Source organism: Prunus persica, chromosome G1, assembly GCF_000346465.2.
Source record: "Prunus persica cultivar Lovell chromosome G1, Prunus_persica_NCBIv2, whole genome shotgun sequence".
Lineage (NCBI taxonomy): Eukaryota > Viridiplantae > Streptophyta > Magnoliopsida > Rosales > Rosaceae > Prunus > Prunus persica.
The window spans coordinates 19,429,930-19,454,496 of NC_034009.1; the positions used below are offsets into that span (position 1 = coordinate 19,429,930).

Sequence of the window (24,567 nt, forward strand, 5' to 3'; positions counted from 1 at the left end):
AATAGCGTTTTACAATCCTCAATTAAACAATCTAGATGGGACATATCAGGTTTGACCTTGTTGCACTAAGTGAAGCACTCCTTGAGAATCTGCTTCAATATGGCACACCAGATCTGACCACTTGGCAGCAAAGAATAAGCCTTCTCTTAGTGCATATTGGAGACACCATGGCACTATCGACTTGCAGGCAAGAAAAGAGATTTCATAGTTTCGAGCCAACAAACCAACCCCACCAAGACCTGATGCGACGTGAATAACTCCATCCACATTGCTTTTTATAGCCCCGAACGGCGGCCGCTGCCATTTAGCTTTGACCTGTGGAATATAGCACTTGGGAGGGTGGTCACATGTTATAATAAAGTTAAAAGTGCTCGCATGAACACGCATGTATTTACAGGTTTGTATAAAACTCGGCTCGCAGCAACGAGACTGATTTTTGGTATATTCGACTCGAAACCTCGTGAGCTGCTCGTCTATCACCAGATAGATGGATTTAGGCTCGAGCTCTACTCGTTCATTCATGACGTTTGAGGGTTGATGAAGATTACTTGCAAAAAGTTTGCATGGAATGAAAGACCTAGAAAGCTCAAAGCAATTATAGTACTCAAAACAAAAGCTCAAAGCATTACATCAATTTTTTTTTCTTTTTTTGTACATAGTTTATGTTCGCTAGGTATTTTCTCAGCCTTTTTTTTTTTGGTTAAAATTAAGAAGGAGAGAGAGGAAACTCACACACACAGGTACCATGGGAGCTTCAACCCAGAATCACTTGGGAGCACACCAAAGACCTGAGCCAATTCAAGTAACACCTCATTTGTCATTTTATTCTTTCTTTATGATTCAATGTTTAAACTCCGTCAATCTTGAATATTATTATAAAAATGGACCACCTTATTTATACAAGTTTGTGATAGGGCATTTTCCAATGTTGTCTGAAGCAGGAAATCATTTCCATGAAATCAAATTAACCAACATGTAATTAGGGTATTTTGAATATTCCTCCCATTCAGCTTCTCATGTTGTTGCTATCGGTGCAATTGAGGATACATGAAACACAAGATGTATTTAGTGGGAGTTCAAAACGATGAATTTGTAAATACCAGAGTGTTGGCAACATGGTTGGAGACGCATGAACACATCGTCGCCAATCTAAAATTCTATCAGCAACATATATCTTCATCCTATTTTAGGTCATTTGAAAGTCTCATATGAGTGCAAGCAATTTATCATACAGAACTTGAAGATTTCTCTGCCATGCCTTGTTGCTGGTATGATTTCCAATTTTCATCCCAACGGTGATTTTGTCAAGTTCTGCTCGTTCAACACGGCAATTCGTCGGTTGGAACTCTTCGGTTGGAACCGAGCCCAACCGCTTCTAGTTTATTCAATTTAGGGAGACTTTGGAAAAACCCAAAGGAGAGAGAATTTTTAAAAGAAGCAAAAATGGACAAAATTACCCTTATTTATTTTTTAATTTCCTAAGAAATCCTTTACATTTGCATGTCTTTGGTTTGAAAGTTGAGAGGTTATTCTGTCTTTTTTGAAAAAGCTTTGGCTTTTTCCAAAAGTGAAAGTTTTTTTATGGGTAAAACCTAAATTTACTTTCAATTTATCATGTTCTTCGTATTCACCGATTTCACTCAAAAGCTATCACTACTAGCTGTTTACCAGTGACGTGTGCCATCTACAATAGTAAGTTAGTAACCCACTTATACAAATGTCTTCTGGTTATATGCTACCAGAAATAAAATAAGTCCACATTTTGATTGTTTCTCTTATTTCTGCACCCTAAATTGCTCTTAGTGTACTAAAGCTTTGTAAGGACCATTAGCAACACATGACAGTAAAATTGGATAGCTGCAGAATAGATTTGATATAGCAATGCAGCAACAACCATATGTTTTACTTGATCATTAGCTGCCTGCGCCGGAAGATAAAAGCACGACACTTGTGACGAGGGATACAAAGAAAAATACATGAAATCAAGTAATTATGATTACTCTTTCATTCCCCAATACATACAAAAAATAACAGAAAGAATTTTATTTCCTACTTTCAACAGGACAGCTAAGTCATGCCTTAGCCTAGCTATGCAAAGGAAAAAAATTAAACCAAGCATGAAATACTAAAACATAAGGGTAAAAGAAAAACTGACATCTGCATAAACAATTAGATCCCCTGCAGTTTTTGAGATGAGAAAGGTGGGTCAACTCCAATTTTGTTGTCTGGAGGTCAGGATTTGGTTTGAGAAATTCCAGCCGCATTGGGAGGCTGGATGCTGGTTTGAGTACCGATCAGAAGAAGCCCATTTGAAAACAAAGACAAAAATACGGAAGGCAGATCATGATTGCATCTGATGGGGTGGGATGCCCACATGGGTTGCTAGCTCCTCATTCACTTTCACTGGAAGCGGTGGCATCTGCTTCATTACGTCTGGCATGTCATTCAAGCTGCAGAGAAATTTGGAAATTAAATGGATGAATTTATATGTAAATGTAATAAGTCAGCACACATCAATGTTCATATTTTTAACAGAAAATGAGATCAGTGGAGGCATTTTCTACTCTTTTGCACAACACAGATAAGTCAGCAATTGTCGCTGGGGAAGTCTTGGAAACAATGCAATGACACAAGTTTAGTAACTGAACATTCAAGAATTCACATTGTACACTCGAACCAATTGTATTGCATTAGAAATGTTGATCAGATGGAGCAATCATTTTAATCTATAAAGAATTTGTGAAGGTGAATGCAAATAGTTCAAAATGATCAAAAAAACAACTAGCTGATCACAGGGATTTTGAGAACTTGTGCATTTGTAGACCAAGGTTCAATAATCAAGGTCATTTTGATACAGCCTACATACATAATGGCAAAGGTCAAACTGATGTAAATCCATGGAGACAAGTGCCCATCATTGACAAGATAAATAAAGTCATGAATGCCAAACATGACAATCCTCATATTTCTTCTTCTCTTTTGTTAATGAGCTCTGAATTCATTAATTTAGGAAACACGTGGCTTACTAAGCTAGTAGAAAGAACCACAGTGGCAACAAACATAGGCATGTCATATTGTCAATTTCTGTTCTTACAACAGAAAATACATAAATATAAAATATGTGATTTGCGTGCACATGGAAAGAATATAAGGGAAACAAAAAAGAATAATAAAAAACCATGCAATTGCAAAGAAAAAGGAAATGCGTCAAGTGATCCCAATTTCAACTTATAATGACAGAAAACATATATAAACAAAGTTCATAGCATACTCATTCATAATTTTGAGGATGTTATCTCGAGTTTGGCAGAAGAGGTTGATGTTCTCCTGTATCTGAAAAAACAGATGGACAAAATGACTCATTTCAATTACAAAAGCATCAAGAATGTATCTGAGAGGGCCAAGACATTATATCATTCTTTAGCTCAAGTCATTTCTTAAAATTTACATAAATAAGTTGTTCATAAATACCATTAACATAAAGAAACACCGACTGATTTTAAAGCAAACAATGGCTACCCATAGCAGAAACGTTTTGTTATGGTGGAGTGTCATTAATTCAAGCTGAATGTAAAGTATATTCGTAAATATCCATTAAAAAGTAAGTGCATTATCTGCATTAAAAATTGCGGAAACGGTCGGATAGCATTTTAAAGAGAAAAACATAAAGTGATCCTCCAATTCATCAACCAGATGACTGAGCCATCCATTAGAAACAATTGCAACATCTGAATAAAAAGTTGTATCTTATGTTATTAGATTCAAATACAATGTTAAGGAGAAAACTGAGGCAAATGTCTCGACTACAAGCATCTCTTTAGCCATGAGTGTCATCAGAAATTAGGAAGAGCGCATTTCTGCTACTTTTCAAGACTGTAATGATGTCTCTTAATGATCTGCTGATGTGAGGGATATATTTTGTCATCATGTTGTAGTTGGCTGATGGTTTGGGTTTTCATTTTTGCTTTAGAGGACAAACTGTCCTCTGTATAGTACAATCTCCTTTTATTAATAAAGTCTTGTTTCTAAAAGAAAAAAAATAAATTTGAGGCAAATGCCTTGAGTATGTCTAATGCAATAAACAAATATAATTACTGGGTTGTGCTGCCTATTATTTAGAAATTACCAAGAAATGGAAGCCAATATTCATCACTGACACATAAAAAGCATACACAATTGCAAAACTTTTAGCTTTGCGATTTTCCTGATACCATCTGGCTTTCAGATAAATTAATAGCTAGAATGACAGGAAACAAATGCATAATGACAGCTCTCTACCTGGAAAGCTGCAAGGTTCGCAGAAATTTGATTCAGGGCTTGTGCATTTTGCTCCAGAAGCTCTCCTGTAATACCACCAATGGCTGCAAACAGAACAAGCAATTTTTAAACAAACCATTACAACAGTACCTTCAAAGAGGAAGCTCTAGATATCAGAAACCCAAATAATTGCAAGGCAAACAACCTCCATCCAAGTCCATAACATCAGCAGCAGTCAATGGTAATAAGTGGAAACTATATACTGTTCATTCACTTTCAAAGCTTATAAGGTAAACCATCTAGGCTAATAGTACATGATTGATTGAAAGATTAAAACAAATACACTTTAGAAATTTGAAATGACATAATTCATGATACCTAAGTCATTGATAATATGATATAGAGAAACTGAGAGACCATGAATATAAGACTTTACAAAAATAGACCTAAAATACACATGTTAAGTTCAATGGCTCTTGCTATTATCAAAATAATAAATGAATCTTTTCTCCTTTCCAGTCTACCACAATCATAAATAAAATAAGTGAACAACCAAAGACCTACAGAAGTCATTTTGAACCCTTTTATACCTAAATGCCCTACAAGAAAACAATACAGGTTGAGTAGCTAAACAAGAAATCCAGAGGGGTCCTCAACTTCCAGTATCCAGATGTATGCATTCAACTTCCACTGGAATAAAATTAACCAAGTCAGTGAATACTCCCAAACAAATAAAAGATACAGTGAATACTGCCAGTCTGGTTGTTTGTGTCCAATATCTAAATGAAGTCAAAGGCCAGGGAAGGATGTTTTTGATTGGTAGGAAACAGCATTATAAGGCATTCAATCTAAATGGAAATGATTGAATCGGAACACACACAAACTTCATAAAGTTGACCCCATAAAGGCTTGCCTTGGCTTCTGGAATTAAGAGTCAGGCTTGTTTTGGTTTATCTGAAACCAGCTCCATTCAAACACTCATTATTGAATTTCTCCACCATTATTTTTCAAGAAAGCTCTAAGTTCAAGGATTTCGTGGCTATCCTATGTCACATATGCTCTGAGACTATGTAATTCAAGATTCATGAAAATTTAAATATGTCAATTAAGCTTCTTAACAGATATTTGACTATTTATGGCTAACCTGACATGATTGACAACATTTTAGCCTTAATTAGCCAGAGATCCATTGAGAAACCGTAATTTACATACAAAAGCTACTCCAACTCATAAACACAGATTCTTATGAAATATAAGCAAAGGGCACATCAGCACAGTGACCACAATTAGAGGCACACATTTGGGCCTGCATGATAAAGATTTTACTAAAATCAAAATACCTTAAGTGATACTTCTTTCTCATGCGGTTAGGGATTCAGAAAATAATGCCAAAAACAATGTGTATGTGGGAATGGGTGTGTAGATCCAAGTAAATAATGTATTAATAAATGAATTTACCTTAGGCGCAAGATGTATAAACACGCCAAAGTTCGATCAAAATATATTTAAACATGCGCATAATAGGTTTAGAAAGTATACAACCACACCTTTGTATGAGATGCCATCATCATTGTCCATAGTAACCATTGGGGGAGCATAGGGAGCAACATTGGGCCGGCCAGCAAAGTGAGATGGCTTTGCTGAAGTATCAATTACTCTCTCCTGAGAAACAAATACAAAGACATTCCATGAACATTTTGTAACACAGGAAGCAGGTAAACAAACATAAATTAGAAGAAAAGGTGCAACATGAAATATATGATGTTTAACAAATAGTGAATCGGGGGAAATCCATGACCAAGACAAGAATAAGAAAAACTACTCATTTTTGCTTATTGGAGTGGGAACACAAAGTAATGCGATACTTCAGCTGGAGAAAATACTACATTTCTAAGTTTACAGTGTTTGTTTACAAGTTAAAACAACAATCAGCCCTTCTAAGGCACTGAAAAACAAAATAGCGTAATTGCTGCTACTGGAAACTATGAACTAGAATCCTAGGAGCAGATTTCATCATCAGCTTTAAAATGAGATCCAATTATGATTTGTAACACTTTATTTTTGGTTACATAAGCTTCTAAAAATTTTCTACAAGATATTGCTAAGACGTAGCAAAATTTGTTGCATCTGATTTCTTTTTCATTCTTCCATTGGCTATCTATGCACGTAAAGGAAATTAAGAAGTACGGAAATTTGGTACATTTTCTGAAGTATATCGGCCTATCAGACAATAGAATATACAATTACATAATTTTCGTTTTTGTCAAAGTTGTTAGAAAACTATTATTATTATTGTCATTCTAGACTAGGATTATTATTATAAATATCTATTTCATGGATTTGGATGTTTGGAAATGCTTTGCGCAAGCCTAGACACTCTTTATAATGTTTGGTTGAAACAGAAAAAAAAAAAGATGCCCTTTTCTGGGGTTAAAGAACTATGAGTTCTGAAAAAAGTACCTAACAGGTGATCTTTCATGAAGGACTACCAGTTCTATGTAGTATTAACAAAAGCGCGCTACTGAATAAAATGCTTAATAAAGAAGCCCTCGCGAACAAAAACATTGCTAAAGTTAAGTGGCTGATTTGAGAACCCTAAACCTATTCTCTAATCTCCCTTTCTATTCTCCTGAAATCAAAATTTTATTACGACTTAGCAAGTGAATTGCATAACTTCAACACACAAAAAAAAAAAAAAAAAAGATTTAGGGAGCTAATGTAAGTAAATGACAAAAACAGCTTCACTTCTGTTCTGTCACAGGGGCATGACAAATTAGACTATGTCATACAACTTTATAGAATCAGAAAATTGTAATAGACAGTGAAATAATAATAAATTAAATAAAGAAACCCAGCCCCTTTATTTAATGCCCATGAGCCTTGGCCCAAGTGGCATACAATGGACTGAGGGTAGAGAACATACCTTTTTATCTTTGCTTTTCCTTGTTAAGTTATGTTCTTCCTTCCTTCTCTTGCTGTTTTCCTTTTTCTGAAAAGGAAGTGAACCAAGAAAACAATCAAAATACAGTTTTGAAATGGTAAAGAATATTTCAAACAGGTACTAGCTTAAGTAAGATGCTAATGTGTTGGCAATATTTGTAGCTTGTTTACACCTACAAGCTACAAAAATTTATGCTTCTCACAACTGGTATACTAGGGAAGATTCTCTGTTAAATATATAGGGAAGATTCTCTGTTACTTGCTGAACATTGCAGCAGTCTTTTGGTTTTCCAATACTTTACTATGTCACGTGGTTAGCAACATATATAATACATATTCTCCACAGTTCCAGTCACTAGATTATAAAATTGTGATGTCAAAGTTGAAAAGATATAATTATGGACCTTGCAAATGATAATTATGAAATTAATAATTGCAAAAGTAATTCTTTTCTAGGACTGGGGAGAAAACAGAGCATATCATGACGCATTGACAAAAACAGGCTCAGGTCACAATTTGGTAGCTCATGTCACTTTCCTTGCTCACAAAAATGAATTGCGACCAGAATTACCAAGGGCCATCCACAAAAACACAAGGTTATCGAGTTAAAAAGACATTTCCAAGACAAATTTAAATGACCGGTTTGAGCCTTGCATTTTTCTTGGAAGGGAAGTACAAGATCCCCAAAGAAACATACATCATCATGGCTCATTTCATGGATCCTAATCAAGAATAGCCTACCAATTTTGGGCACTAATTAAGAAAAAGTAATTAAGCTTACAGTCATCCATCTGCAACGCAATGCCACATCTCGGACAGTCTTATTCTGCAGCTGCATAGCTATCTTTGCATACCGGATTATGTTTGATTCTGTTGAATATCTGCGAGGTAAATATTAAGACAATATAATTAGATAAACTCATGAATAACGGGAATCAGAAGAAAGAAAGGAAGAAAGGTACGTGAGAAGTTTATTCCAAAGCACAAAATAAAGTTCTGAAAAGTGAACACAACAATCATATAGACAGCAACTTACATATCTCTCTTATTTTTTTCTTGGTCTGGACCAACTTACGTGTCTATCCATATGGGTTTTCACCATAAATATTCATCAGTTCTAATGATAAGAAAGGTAATAAGAACCATATCTGTGAAGATTTGAAATCTTAAACACATGGACATACATCGCCAGAGACTTGGGTAAGGAAATAAATTACAACCCTCATTCAATTAATGGTGGTATATAGACAAACATGGCAATTTTCAATACATATTTGGAAAGCATTAACAAAAAGCAAATATCCATGTGATGCACCTTTCTTTGTTTCCTTCTGTTTATCCAAAGATCCAATTTTTTTGAATCATTGGGAGATTTTAAGAACCATAAAACCCAAATTGGTTAAATCAGTTGGCAGGGAAGTTTAATGCTCACTTTACGATTAATTAGACACTGCGAAATATTGGGCCCTTCCTAAATCCAATTGGTACATGAATGTGAAATGATACCATTACCTAACTAAGATTTCATTCATCATATATGCAGAAGCTTAGAAAGTTTTATTGGTTCTTGAATTTGTCCTAATCTCAAAGTTTATTTGTTTTTGAATTTGTTCTAATCTCTTTCTAACCAATCTAAGTTCTATTCGGTGAATGCGGAATGAATATAACACTGAAGCTACCATCCATGAGCCGTCTTCAATTTCTAAGTCAGCTTGGCCAATGTTGTTAACCAAATGTCACAAGAAATTGGCTCCAAGTTAGAAAAATAAAATAAAAACCAATATAAGAATTTCTTCAAAGTGTATATCATATATGTATAATTGGGTGCAAATTCATGATTAAACAAAAATGAAGTTAATCAGATTTCATGTCAGTGATGAGATGATCTCAGTGATTTTGATTTTTTTTATTTTGAATAAGAAACTTCCACTGAAATCACCAAGTGCACGACACTTACCAAACCAATAACAACTAAAGAGACTAAAAGTAGAAAACAAGGAATCAACAAATTTGTCATAAAGAAAAACAAACATATCAGAAAAGTTATAACTTATATATATATATATAGTGGTGAAAATGGGCTTTGGATCTCCATCAAGCTAGATTTTACGTACTCATAAATCCAAATTCCTACTAAACACGCTATACTAGCAATAAAAGAGCCAGCTTCAGCACTACCCTATTATATATCCCAAAGAAAACCTCCCTGCTAACTGCAAATATTTCAACTGACATGCAGAAAGGCATGAGACCCAAAATTGATCATTTTCAAATTCAAATCCAAGACCAATTTGAATATACAAAGCTCCCATACTCTTGTCATATCACATTATCAACACTCTAATAAAGTAAATAACGACAGAGCCCGAATGACTAACTATATGGATATGTCAGAACATGTGCATATAATATCGTAACTCATCCACTTAATTCAAAATTCCAACAGGATTTCTTGTTTGACATGTATAACAACATGAGGAACCATTAAAAGCTTCGACAGCTGCCTAACAAGCTCAATTTTCTTTCTTCTTTGAAATGTTGTTGTACTGAAGATACCGTCATATAATGCTAGCATAAAACTCGCGTACCATCACATGAACATTGAACTACCAGTTTAAGTTCTTTATATGCTACTTAAAACCTGGTTACACCACTCTACGACATACTTAAGTCATATTTGTATTATATCTATTAACCTTTACTCCAAATAATTTATTGCAGGCTCTTCTAAGGCTTTAAATTCCATTAAATAATACAATAACTGTCTCCACATAATCATAAAATTTCCACACTTCCAAAACCTCCTTTGATATCACATATTGATGGAAATACTAATATGCCACATCATACCAGATACTAAGATATATTTGTAAACAGATTTTAAGGACACCAAGCCTGTTCTATACAAGATAGTAGTATCCACTATCAACCACAGCAGCATTTTTATCAACTCCTACAAGTCACACATATAGAAGAAAAAGGAAGACACAATTAAAAGTATTCAGGACCGAAATTACTTTTAAAAAGAACTGAAGAAAAAAAAAATTAAGCAATTTAAAATTTTATAATATAAAAAAACCCAAAAAGTTAATTCCGATTCATCTAGAATTCAAAAAGAAAACTAAAAATTCTCAAAAACAGTTGAATGCAAACTCCAAGAACCTCAAAGAGTCCAACAAAACCCCAAAATTTAATACTCACTTGGCGAGCCCATCGTCAAGAATTGCCTGCTCCTCTGCGCTCCAATCCATAGAAATACCAGGGTTGTGTTTCATGGCCATGGCGGCACCGGAACTCTCCGGTGCCGACACCGGCGCAGAGTTTCCGTTACTTGGGTTGGTGCCGTTGAACGACGACGAGGCGTGGCTCGGTTCTTGGTGGTTCCCAGATGGGTTAGCCATAAACAATTCTAGAATTTTGAAAATCAACAAAGTTCTGAATTCCAGCACCGAATCTGAACCAAACCCAGTTCTCAGAATCACGGAATTTGGCCGTTGGTTCCCGCCAATTTCGGTGTCCCTCGACGAAATATCGAAAACCCAGATAGAATATATAATATATTGAAAACGAAAAACAGAGAGATTGGATAAGTGAGAAAGACTGAGAGAATTTACAAAAATCGAATCTTTTTACATGTGAATATACAAAAATATGAGACTGAAGGGAGCTCTACGCAAAGTGAAGTACTGAAAATTGAAGAAAGAGAGATGTACGGAAAATCAAAGGGGGGAGGGTTTTGACGTTTGAAGGTGTATTACATTAATGTTTTAATATATTCTTCTTGCAATATTTATTATTTTTGGGGTTTTCTATTTTCTTTGTTGTTTCTGGGGTTTCTATTTTCCTTTTGTGTCTGGGTTTTCTTTCTACTACTTATTTTTTGGGGTAAAGATTTGGGTTTCTATTTTCTTGCCCTGCAACTTGTTGCACCACAGTCCGCACCGAATAAGGAATATTTTTTTACAGAAAGGAAAGAAAGCGATTGACAAAATCCATTTTCTCTCTCCCTCTCTTCTCTAATGTTCTATTTTTACGAACTCCCACTTTTCTAAAGAGGAAAAATCCCCACGCATAATTTTTAATATTTTATTTTTGTGAACTCCCTCTTTTTTATGACTCACTTAGCCTAATCAACCACTAGCATCACCACATGTGGACCATACCCCACTCATTGACGGGACCTGTCCCGAATTCCTCGGTATCCACATAGGATCCAGTGGTAATTCTAACATCACTCTCATGTCGAGCCCACTTATTAAAGAGGAACAAGACTTTCGACCAAAATTTCGACAGAGTCCCTCTTGAAAAATGGACATTTCCCAAATTTTTCAACCTATTAAAATACAATTATATAATCCCAACAGAAGCATTCACAATGTAAATTCATGCAGTTTATATAATAGGTCTTCGACCTTACATCCAACTCTAGCAAGGGTGATAACAGAGCATATCTAAAGAATTTTAGTTTACAAACTAAACGAAGTTCAACATAAATAAAAATAGATAAAGATCGTCCTAAGCCGGGGCTCGGAAGTACAAGATTCGGCTCGACCACTCAGCTCAAGTCAACTACTGCCTGGGAGGTGCTAAACAAAAAATTGTGAGTAGACAAAAACAAAGTTTTGGTATATTTGAAAACAACATATAATAACCCCACCATTTAGAAAATAATGCTGAAAACAACATGCATTCAAAACCGATGTAGATAAACATATATAGCTAAGCCAAAACCAAAGTGAAATCCGTATTCTCATAATGGTATACTAACACCCATCCTATTTAAAACCTTTCCCATTTTCCCCCACTACTCTCTTGAAATGCATGCCCATTGGCACGACCAGCAAAAAAGGATCCTCACGGACAAATAAGAAAGAAGGTATATGTATATATATATAAGTATGACCACTACCAAACTTATACCGGGGAAACAATCCAACCGGGGGATTGTTTGACTAGACCACATGGAAGAATCCTCAATTGACCATGTGGCTAGGGAACGAGCCGTCCAACCGAGGGACTGGCTCACCAACATGTACAATAGAATCCTCAATACTCGTACGCTTATGACAAGTCCTACGAGCGCAGACTAACCCTTCTAAGGATCTACGAAACATCCCGTCAAGGGTGCTCGGGTTCCAACATATCCGAGTATCCTAAACTTTCAAGTATCCAATCCAATTATTCCAAAACCGGGGAGGTACATAGGGTAGTGCTAATAGCACTCAAAACTGACTTAAATCACAACCAACTCACATTCCAAAATCCCTTTCCAACAAACCCATGTACCTCACACACATCCAAATATAGATAGTGTTTGTACCAGTTTTGGTAAACGGACCAAAAATGGTCTAAAGGGTAAGAATATTTTAAAGATAAAGCCAGGCCAGTAATTTTTGTCTTTTCTTAAAAGGTCATCTTTTCCCTAATGGGTCTTTTTAAGATAAATCGATAAGAAGGCCCAAAATTGTAAAGGATCATATCCTTATCTCGCACTAGAAGCCAAAAATCGATAAACGTATTTTCTAGGCCTATGTGGGAGGCTAAAGGGGATTATCACATTTAATGACGACTTGACCTCCTTCTCTCCCAGCAAGAAAACAAGTCGTACAGAGGCCACCATACCCAGAAGGATCAAATTGACAGCCAGGTCTTCAAGTACATCAAATCAAGAGAGCTTTACAAGGAAAACTAACGATTCCTGCCAGAAGTCTTCCATCATTCCTTCTATGAATCGGTTAAGATCAACAAACTAGCAGCTGACCTTGAACCACAAGCCAAAGGTCTTGTCGCAGTTTTCATCATTACAGGCTCCTTCCGCTTCTATAAATAAAGAAAGTTTACTTCAGAAGAAGGGGACTCTCTCTCCAAAATCAGACGCAACGTCTCAAAAAACATTCAAAGATTCTCAGAATAGCAATATGTCTACTTCCTTTAGATAACCAGTTGACAACTCTTGCATTTATCTCTCGTTGCTCTGCCATATCCATGGTATGATTTTCTTTTAAAAGTAATCTATTTCAATTCTTGTAATCACTTAACTGGATTGAGAAATCTCTAGTCTCTCTTTCCTTGCTTTGTAACTTGGATTTAAAGATAATCAATGGATTAAATGAAGAAGGTTCTGTTATTTAGTTTACGCTCAAATTAAATATAAGTTGCAGAAGATTCATCTTAAATAAGTTCACTTAATCACTCAAAAATGAATTGTGGACTATTTTAATACATAAAATTGAATTCTCGCCTTTTTCCCTTTATAAAAATCCAAAAGAACAAACGAGTAGGCTCGAAAAAAAGTAGGCACCTGAAAGAAACAGTAAAAATAGGAGGGATAGGAAGTTGAGTTGGGCCCAAATTATACCACGGGACCCGAATTAGCTATTAATCCAGCCCAAGGATGACAAAGATATTGAAACTGGCTGATAAAACTCGGACAGGGTCTTACTAACCACAAACTTGGTCTCTCTCTCTCTCTTACTTGTCCAGGCATCGCTCATACTTGTCAAGTTGACGCTCGCGAAGGAAAGAATATTGAAGTCCTCTTAATTGAGGCATAGAAAAGAATCAATCCAAGCCAGTACCCCCCTTGGAGCACAATGGCATAAGAAGAAGTCCCAAAAAAGACGCGCGAGTTCCATTAGCATTAATCATTCACAAACATCCATAGCATATCTATTGGGCTGGTCATATACCTAATAGTGGCACGACTACACAACATTACGAATCAGAATTGAGGAAAGTTGATAGATAGGGCCTCGATCAGGCCCGCTTGCTGTTGGCAAACTAATTCAACTTTCAATTTTGTTCAGAAATTGAAGGAGTCCTCTCCGCAAGCCAAGAGACACCATCCGATCAAGGCATTGGTGTTGATCCAACGAACCTCTCCGTTCCTCCGAACAGAGCTAACCCCTGCGGGCGGCAAAAAGGGAAGTCGGACGGAAAAAAGGACCAACGAATAGTACTCTCCAAAAATATCATATATCAATACAAGATAATCACAATCCGCAAATATCCAATTATATTTCAAATACTTTTATAAAAATATTGTATTTCAACAATTAAATATATAATGACTTCAACAATAAAATAAATCATTATGCGTAGCTTTCCATCTTGAAAATAATGATTATTATTTAAAACAAAGTCCACTCACAAATAATTCAACTCTGCTTGACCCTGAGAGGGTCCCGCCTGTTGAATATCTGGGCCGGAGCACCTATTTAAGAATACGAGAGCTATATAAAATAAAATACTTCAAACGAGAACTTAAAATAAAACCCTAGTTCTCCTGGGATTCCAAGTATGTGAACAACAAATGAGACATTCCTAAGGTCCAACTATGTGTTTCGAATAGTGGAATAACCTTGGAAGATGCTAGGTCAACCGAGTGGTCAAACTTTCCAAACTTGGTCAATCGGGCCGCAAGGCCCACGACCTCTGATTTTTTATCCGAAAAAGTTCCTGTGGGTGGGTTCAACAAGGTTTACGAGACATGTCCTGCAAGTGTGGTCCAAATCGAGCGGTCGGATCACTCGTGATCGCACGATCGGACGATCACCGTTTTACGCAAACTTTGTATCATTGAATCGGAGTATCCGAGACTCCGATTCTCGATATGCGAATTCCTATACATCCTAGAGAGACCCAGATCAACATATTTGGAAACGGAGTTGATCCAACTGTCCGAACATATCGAACCCGGATAACGCCTCATATGTGTAAATTCGATCAACAATCAAAACAATACCCAAATTCAAATTCGAGCATACCGTCGTGCTCGGAATGACATGTGAAACATTTGAGGACCAAATGGGACACCCAAAAATGGCCTACGCGCCGCCACACTGGCCGGCAGAGCTTGGGTGTCTTGAGAAAATTTCAGAGACCGAAAAATTCTCAAACCACCTAATAATACATATACCTATGTGATTAGGACAACTAATGGAGCAACTTTTGTTCTTGAGCCAAGGCCAAAAAGTGACTGAAACTTGTCAAAAACTCTAGCCGAAAACCGGCCAAATCTTTGAATCGTCAAACGAGTTTCAAAACTTCAAAATCAATCCTAACCAACCCAACTATTAGCTAGACCACATTGAAAGGATGAAAAAGCATACCTGGATAGACAAAAATGGTGACCAGAATAACTGAAAATAGTGCCAGAAATTTCGAAGAGAGGGAGGGGCGGGATGGAGAAAGGGAAGTGAGCTGGTCACTTTGGTACCAGTCTTGTGACCGGCGGTGGCTGGACTTGGCTAGTGGCCGGCTGAAACTAGGTTGTTTCACAAGAGAGAGAGAGAGAGAGAGAGAGAGAGAGAACCTGAGTTTTTAAAAAATCCAACTTCGAAATATTTACGGTTGTGCCACTACACTTCCAATGATCGTAACTTTTTCGTTACAACTCTGATTTGAGCCCACTATGTGTCTACAAACTCGTATCGATGCACTCTATGCAATGGTGGCATTCATTTACCCAAAATCATTCCAAGTTAAAAAGTGACCAAAATAACCCTACCATTGAGGGCAAAATTGTAATTTCATAATTCAATAAATTAATTAATTTAAAATGGATAATTAAATGGTTAAAATTTGGGTCGGGATGTTACACTCATAGCCACGTGCCCAACCGATCAAACCACATGCCTCGAGTTGCCCCACCCTGCATGCCTAGCCAACCACCCCAAGGGACACCTTAACTAGGAGACTTAGCCGCGAAGAGTTACGGACCTCCACATGCATGGTTACCATTGGACCACTTCAAGTACAACACCAATCTTTAAAGACGGAGGTCCAACCCACCTCGAACTCTTGGCTCAGTCACTTCTGCAATCACGTGTCGACGAAGGTCAAGGATTACTCAGAGAGCCATCGCCCTTGGATATCGCGTAAGGCACTCATGACTACCCATGTGTTGACCTGTGATTGGCCTTTGCTTAGACGCGATGGCTTACCAAAACCTAGTTGTTCAGTCTAGTGGGCTTCGCCTCCCTAGGACATACCAGATCGCATTGGCAATATGCCTATAAATAGAGGACTCTCTTGGAAGAAAAGGTGACCAACTCTTCCTTCCACTTAGAATTTCTTTACTCGTGTATACTCAACAAACCACTTGTATCATCTTGTTCATATCAATATAAGCATCTCTTACAATCTTTTATGGTGTTATTCCATATCTCAAACTCAATTCACACACTTTGGTCCTACTAACCTTGCATCTCTTCTACGGTCAAGGTTCGCATAGACTATTGGTCTCACCAATCACCAAGTTTATTAGAACATATACTGAAATTACCTATAGAATAACTTTAAGTACCCTTTTCCTACCCCATTTTCACAAGCACTTAAAGCTATAAAGAAAAATCAAAGTCTTGAAATTTTGGAGGTTTTTAAACAAGTAAAAATCAATATGCCTCTTTTAGATGCTATTAAACAAATTCCGTCATATTCAATTTTTTGAAGGATTTATGCACTATCAAAAGAAAGCACAAGATTGATAAGACCACATTTTTAACTAAAAATATAAGTGCAATTCTTCAAACTAATACTCCACCTAAGTACAAAGATACAGGTTGTCCTACAATTTCACGTATTATTGGGAATTTTAGCATTGAACAAGCTTTAATGAATTTGGGTGCTAGTGTTAATTTATTGCGTTACTCGGTTTATAAGCAATTGGGTCTTGGTGAATTAAAACCCACCTTAGTCACATTGCAATTGGCTGACCATTCAGTCAAAATCCCAATAGGTATGATGGAAGATGTGTTGGTTCAGGTAGACAAATTTTATTTTTTAGTTGATTTTATAGTTTTGGATACTGAACCAGTTGTGCATTCTAGTTCTCAAATTCCTGTTATTCTTGGAAGACCATTTCTTGCTACATCTAATGCTCATATAAATTATAGGAATGGACTTACGCAACTATCATTTGGGAACATGACATTGGAGCTCCACATATTCACATATGCAAGCAGCCTAGAAACAATGAAAATGACCAAGAAGTTAACATGATTGAGAAAATTGTTCAAAATAGCTTTAATTCCTCGTGTCCTTATGATTCATTGCAAATTTGTTTGATAAATAGGGATTGTCATTTTGCACAAGATTTTAAAGTACAATATCTTTGTTCTTTGTTGGATTCTGCACAGGTACAAGAACATAATTTTTGGGTACCAAAACATGAAGTGCTGCCAACCGTGAGTGATGAGACAAAATCATCAAGAGAAGAAGCCCCAAAATGTGAATTGAAGCCTCTTCCTGCTGGACTTAAATATGTTTTTCTAGGAGAAGATGAGACATATCCTGTGGTAATATCTTCTAAACTAGAACTTCTGCATAAAAGTATGTTACTTAAGGTTTTGAAAGATCATAGCACTGCTATGGGATGGACTTTATATGATATTAAAGGTATTAGTCCTTTGCTTGGTACACACCAAATTTTTCTTCAAGAATATGATAAACCAGTTAGGCAGGCTCAACGTAGACTTAACCCAACAATGAAATAAGTTGTTCAGAAAAAAGTACTTAAACTTAGGGATGCATGTATCATATATCCAATTTCTGATAACTGGGTAAGTCCTACACAAGTTGTTCCTAAGAAATCAAGAGTCATAGTAGTTGAAAATGATAATGGAGAAATGGTACCAACTAGGGTTACTACTTGATGGAGAATGTGTATTGATTACCACAAATTGAACTCAGTCGCAAGAAATGATCATTTTCCTTTACCATTTCTTAACTAAATTTTGGAAAGAGTTTTAGGGCATATGTATTATTGTTTTTTAGATGGTTATTTAGGATATTATCAAATTGAGATTTTATTGGAAGATCAAGAAAAAATAACTTTTACTTGCCCATTTGGAACTTTCACTTTTAGAAAAATGCCTTTTGGTCTTTGCAATGCACCCGCTACATTCCAACGTTGCATGATAAGTATATCTAGTGACATGGTAGAAAAATATTTAGAAGTTTTCATGAATGTTATTACTATGTTTCATGATTCATTTTCTGATTGTTTATCTAACTTGGAGAATGTTCTTATCAGGTGCAAGGAGTGCTTAACAAGGAGAAATGCCAATTCATGGTCACATCTAGCATAGTGCTTGGACACATTGTTTCTCACAAAGGAATTGAAGTGGATAATTCAAAAATTGATTTAATTGCTAATTTGTCTATTCCTAAAACTGTTAAAGATGTTAGATCTTTTTTGGGACATGCAGGTTTCTACTGGAGATTCATACCAAATTTTAGTGCAATTGCAAGGCCATTGAATAATCTCTTGGAGAAAGATGCTAAATTTGATTGGACTTATGCATGTCAAGAAGCATTTGAGAAGTTAATTAAAATGCTAACATCAACTCCTATAATGCAGCCCCGGATTGGTCCATGCCCTTTGAAATAATGTGTGATGCTAGTGATGATACTATTGAAGCAATGCTAGACCAAAGAAAAGACAAGAAGCATGTTGTTATAGGCAAGAAGCCTGTTGTTATCTCCCATGCAAGCAGAATTTTGAATAGTGCACAGAAAAATTACACTACAACTGAAAAAGAATTGCTTAACGTGGTTTTTGCATTGGAAAAGTTTAGATCATATATTTTAAAATTTTTGTTTTTACAGATCATTCGCCCTTGAAGTATTTGTTAACAAAGAAGGAAGCCAAAGCACGATTGATTATATGGATTTTGCTTCTCCAAGAATTTGATCTTACAATCAAGGACAAGAAAGGAGTGGAGAATGTTGTTGCAAATCATCTTTCTAGGATATCTTTTGAGGAGCCTTTTGAACATTTACCTATAAAAAGACTCACTAAATTGCCATGGTTTGCTAACATTGTGAATTTTCTTGCTACAGGTCTTATCCCACCTCATTGGACCTCATAAGAGAAAAATAAATTTATGGTTGAGGTGAGATAATTCTTTTGGGATGACCCGTATATCTTCAAATATTGTCTCGACCAAGTAATCCGTAGATGTGTTCTTAATGATGAAATATTTAGTGTCATCTCTTTTTGTCATTATAAGGCTTGTGGATGTCACTTTTCTTCCAAAAAGACTTTAGCCAAAATTCTTCAATGTGGTTTTTATTGGCGTAGACTTTTCAAAGATGTGTATGAATTTTGCAAGACTTGTCCAAGTTGTCAAAAGTTAAAAAAAATTCACTCAATGTAATATGATGCCTCTTAACCCAATTTTAATCATTGAAATTTTTTACTGTTGGAGCATTGATTTTATGGGGTTTTTTCCCCCATCTTTTAAAAAAAAAAATATATATCCTTGTTGATATGGATTATGTTCCAAAATGGATTGAGGCCATACCACGTCGGAAGATTGATCGTAAGACTCTTTTGAAAGTTTTGAAAGAAAATGTATTGTCCAGGTTTGGTATTCCTAGAGCGATCATTAGTGATGGAGGATCACATTTTTGAGACTGACCATTTGAAGCTCTGATGAAAAAATATGGGATAACCCACAAGATTTCCACCCCATACCACCCACAAAACAAGGAAATAAAGCAAATTTTAGAAAAGACGGTGAATCCAACGCCGAAGGATTGGTCATTAAGACTAACTGATGCTTTGTGGGTATACCATACTGCATATAAATCACCTCTTGGTATGTCCCTGTGCAGGTTATTTTATGGTAAACCTTATCATTAACATGTTGAATTAGAACATAAAGCATATTGGGCTATCAAATTGTTTAACTTCAGCCTTGGAGATGCAGGTACCTTAAATTCCAATTGAATGAACTTGAGGAAATTAGGAATGATGCATATGAGAACCCAAGAATTTATAAAGAACGTATTAAAGTTTTTCATGATAAAAATATTTTGAGGAAAAATTTTGATCCTTCTCAACTTGTTCTTTTGTATAATTCTAGACTTTATTTGTTTCCTAGAAAATTAAGAACTAAATGGACATTTCCTTTCATTGTTAAAGGAGTTTATATGGGATAGTTGATGTTGAGGATCCCAAGAATGGAAATATTTTAAAGGGTAATGGCCAACGGGTTAAACCTTACTTTGGAAGATATTTCTTGAAGATTGAGATAGTTTCTTTGAATGATCCTGTTTAGCAGGATTGATTGGACTTCCAGTAGTCCATCTGTTGTATATAATTAGTTTGGAATTTTATGTTCACTTAGAAAAAAAAAAATTTCAACATTTCAATTTTGTTGTTTTTGTTTTTTAAGTACACTAACAAGTTGCAAGCTTTCACTTTGGATGTCAATTCTCAAGTAACGCTACCTTCTTCTTTTTATTATGCTTATATGTTTAAACATTGAGGACAATGTCAGTCTTTGGATGGGGATAGAGAAGATGTGTTTATTATATTATTTTCTTGTTACGACATGTTAGTTTTCCTTTAGTTTTTTCTTTGTTTTTGGTTTTTATTTTTTATTTTTTTTTACTTTGTTTGTTTTCATCAATCTTTTCCCTTTCAAAAAATTTATATAATAAAAAAAACTGAAAAGTGTAAAAAGAAAACGTTAAAAAAAAATTGTTTTCATTATTTTTTTTATGAGGTTAGTGCACTGTGTTGTTTGTTTTTCATAGGCTGTCTCTGACAAGAATGCATTGTAGTTAGATTTATTTGATATTCATGAATGATTTTAGGATTAAGAACATATGAATGATATGGTAATTATCCCACTTTTGAGTCTTTTTCATTTATTTCTAGTTAGTGGATAATTTATGAGTTATACTTTAACAATTTACACAAGCACACTAACATTTTTTGTGGGGTATAAAGTTAAAAATCAATTGTGTTTAATCTTTTATCTTTGGTAAACTTGGACGATCTCGCTTTTGACTGATCTTGGTTCAAAAATAAATAAATAAATAAATAAAAATTTCATGAAATAATAGTGTTTTATTCAAGCTTTTACTTAGGGTCAATTTGGCAGCTGTGTTGTGAAAATAATCACTGTCAGATTTGCTGTGAGAAAAAGCAGTTTGATGTTTGGTAAACTTTTTGTTAAAAGTGTTGTTGGTACTGATTCTCGTATACTCAAAATGATTGTCGCATAATCATTAAACTTAGCGCCTCTTCAAAACTAATTCCTACATAATCAGAAAATGAAAACACCTCATTAGCTGCTCTTCCTTATAGTTTTCTCTCACATCAATTTTTAACAATAAGTGATTTTCTCATCGTTTACCAAATGGGCTGGGCTTCCCAATTTTTTTTTAAAATCACTTATTACCCCAAATAAGCAATGTCAAACGAGCACTTAGTAACCGGACCTCTTGCTTAATCAGCAGTGAGTGTTTGCGTCAAACGATGAAGTTTTGGGTATGAATAATTTTGTGTGGCTAGTTTAGCGTCGTAGCATTTTTAACTCGAGTTAGTAAGCTCTTAGGAATGTCTCTACACCTAATGCCTTAAAGCCTTTGTGGTTTGAGACTCACAGGCCTAACACTCACTACATGGGTTAATCAGAAGGCTTAATGAAGCTAGGCATTGCACAACCCATATTTTGAAAAGATAAAAAAATAAAAAATAAAAGAGTAAAAAGAAAAAGGAAAAAAAACCTTTGTTTGTTTCTTGCAAGGGAGTTTGACAACTCTTGAGATAGAAAAATGTTGGTGTGATTGGAATTTAGCTAATGCCACTCAATCGTGTTGGTCCACTTTACACCAAAGGAAACATGTGAAAAGTTTTCTCGCTAATTATAAATGATTGACTTCATGGTGGGATTAACTTGAAATGTTAAATAAGTGTTGACATTATTTTTCAAAGTTTATTTGATTTCATGTTTTGAATAATTGTGCTAGCCTCATACTTGATGTTTGTGGGTGTCATCCCTGGAAACCCTCACGAGACTATAACTCGTCCTTTAGGGGTAACCTAAGGGTTTAAAGGCTTGTTGTATACGCTAAATGCAATCGTATCCCGTGAAAGTGGCTTAGCTGTTTTAGTTGTTTTTATTGATTTTATTTTTGGTTGTTTTTGCCTAAATTAGAGTTTCTTTTAGTCGATTTGATTGTTAGGGACTAGCAATAAGCTGGTTGGGGGTTGTGAAGAGAGTCTCAAATTACGATTTTTTTAATATTATTGTGGAGACTTTATGATATAAATTTGGCTTAATAAAGATAATTTCACTTGTCACATATCATTCTCACCAATTGGATTTAAAAAAATTATATATTTAATTTGGTGAACTTATTAGGTGAATTTATCTTTTGTAGGAAGTTGGAAAGCCAAAAGATGAAGATATATATATTTGTCCAAGTTCAAGATAAATGTGAAGAGAATTTCTAGCAGATTTTATTGAAGAACTGATTGTGGGATTAAAGAGCGGGAACATAAGACAAAATCATTGAAGCTAAGGAGCCTATTGTAAGTCATTCATAGTCATTTAACACCGACTACCTAAATTGGGGTCCCTCTCTAGCTATGCAGGGAGAGTCATGCGTCAAATATTAAGGTTTAGGTTTTTCACATTCAGCTGTCATCCCCTCCTCGGCCTAACCACAGTCGTTTTCATCCACATTCAGCCGTTGTTATTGCCCTCCTCGACTTGACAGCGTCAAGTCACTTTTCTTCCATGTTGAGTAGCTACCATTTTTCTTCCACATTGAGTCACTGCCGTAACTCCTCTCTTCTAGGGTACTGATCTCGTTGTTGTCTCTCTCAGATCCTGGGCGTTGGTTTCATCGTTCTTTTTCTCCTTGGTATGGTGGTTTTAGCGGGTCTACTCCTGCTATTGTGCCAACAGTCTCCAAGTCAACAACGATCATGGTGCAAGCTCCTTCGTTGGGGTCAGCGGTCACGATGGAGGTGGCTTTCCTCACACTCCCTCCATCGCCTGATATAGATCTCAAGCTTTACCTTCATGAGAAGACGGTTTTAGCGGGTATGGTGGTTTTAGCGGGTCTGCTCTTGCTATTGTGCCAACAGTCTCCAAGTCAACAACGATCATGGTGCAAGCTACTTCATTGAGGTCACCGATCACGGTGGAGGTGGCTTTCCTCATGCTCCCTCCATCGCCCGATCTTGATCTCAAGCCTTAACTTCATGACAAGACGACCGTTGTCCAAAAATTTGGCATGGGTGGCTCTTCACCTATGGTCTATAGCTTTGATCCTCCATTTGACGGTGTTGGCCCAGGTTTTTGGCAACTATGGTTGTTGGGAACTGCGAATCTGGGTGATGTTGGTGTCCTTCTTGAAAAACCTATGGAGACTGGCCCAGTGGAGTCTCCTGTACGCCTTCCTTAATGTGTTCTTGGAGCATTCGTGGGCTTGGCATCCTTCGAATGCTCTTATGCCTAATCCCCATGTTCAGGTTAAGTGGCTAGGCCAATTTTATTATTGTTGTGTGGTGTTTTCTTCGTTTTCCCCTAAACTGATCTTTGATTCTCCACCTATCTCAAGGACTATGTTTTCATAGGAGGTTTTTTTGTCAGTGTTGAGATGATGCGGCATGCTTGGGGGCTTTTTTTTTTTATTCATTTTCTTTCTTGACATGTTTGCAGTTAGTCTCTTCTTTGTGTTGCTCCGTGTAGATTTCTCTTCTTTCATTGCCAATTGCTATTGGAGGTGGCTGGAGATGGTGTGCTTAGTGGTTGTTTTCTTTGTTCTTAGCGTATTGTGTTCTCTATAGGATGTTCTCACTGTCTTGTGGCTGTGCAAAGGACTATGATTTCATAGCAGGACTCTTTTGACAGTTGGATTGTGTTATAGTGTTCTTGTCGGAGGTCTTTGCATCGAAGGTCTATGTGTCAGTTTGCTGTTTTATTTTATATTGCTCTAGCATTGGTCCTACGCGACTGTTTCAGACTCTCTTGTTAGTCAATGACATGTGTAGTACTCTTTCCTATCTTGATGTTTGTCCCTCAGGAAGGTTTTAACAAGGCCACTGTTTCGTGTTGTTCTATGTACTATACTTTGATTCTATGAATGAATTCCATTTCTCAAAAAACAAAAAACAAAAAGACACCCACTACCTCACCATTTCTTTTCCACTAACTCTCCACCATCAACACATGTTTAATCCAATTAATCCCTTCATTACCCACCATGAATGTATTAACTTTCCACTCACCTCATTGACTACTATAATTAATCCATCCACTCTTTCGGCAAAGATAGACCACTACGACAAATTTCTTTATCCATTTCATTAAAATTTAGTTATGTTTTTCTTTGTAATGAGTTGCTAGAACTCTAGCTAAGGCTAAAGGGAATGTCCTTTGAGTAAGTTTGTGAATTGTTCTTTAATCCAATATTCGATATGAATTGCTAAATTCTTTTATTTTTGATTGTTCAATATTTCCATATCCTTTTATTTTGATTGATGTTAAGTGCTACTACCTTTTCATGTGTCCAATTATATTTTTCTCATTGTTAAGAACTGACTTAGCGTGCTTTTAA

At 36.0% G+C, this 24,567-nt stretch overlaps 1 protein-coding gene and 1 pseudogene across 1 annotated transcript; one reads left to right on the top strand and one right to left on the bottom strand.

The window, feature by feature from the left end:
- On the bottom strand, positions 1,962-11,263 carry LOC18790491. Its single transcript, XM_007227491.2, has 7 exons — positions 10,399-11,263; positions 7,979-8,078; positions 7,181-7,246; positions 5,805-5,919; positions 4,279-4,361; positions 3,272-3,333; positions 1,962-2,450 (listed from the first exon to the last, which is right to left on the bottom strand). The coding sequence occupies exons 1-7, from the start codon at positions 10,596-10,598 to the stop codon at positions 2,342-2,344; spliced, it is 735 nt and encodes a 244-aa protein (XP_007227553.1). The 5' UTR covers positions 10,599-11,263; the 3' UTR covers positions 1,962-2,341.
- Positions 16,134-20,264, top strand: LOC109946672 (annotated as a pseudogene).

Bases quoted from the DNA above. Each gene is read 5' to 3' on its own strand.
- LOC18790491 (XM_007227491.2), bottom strand. From the start codon at position 10,598: ATGGCTAACCCATCTGGGAACCACCAAGAACCGAGCCACGCCTCGTCG. The intron at 5,920-7,180 runs GTATGTTCTCTA...TTTGTTTCTCAG, and splicing joins GGAAAAGCAAAGATAAAAAG to GAGAGAGTAATTGATACTTC. The intron at 3,334-4,278 runs GTAGAGAGCTGT...CTGTTTTTTCAG, and splicing joins CGAACCTTGCAGCTTTCCAG to ATACAGGAGAACATCAACCT.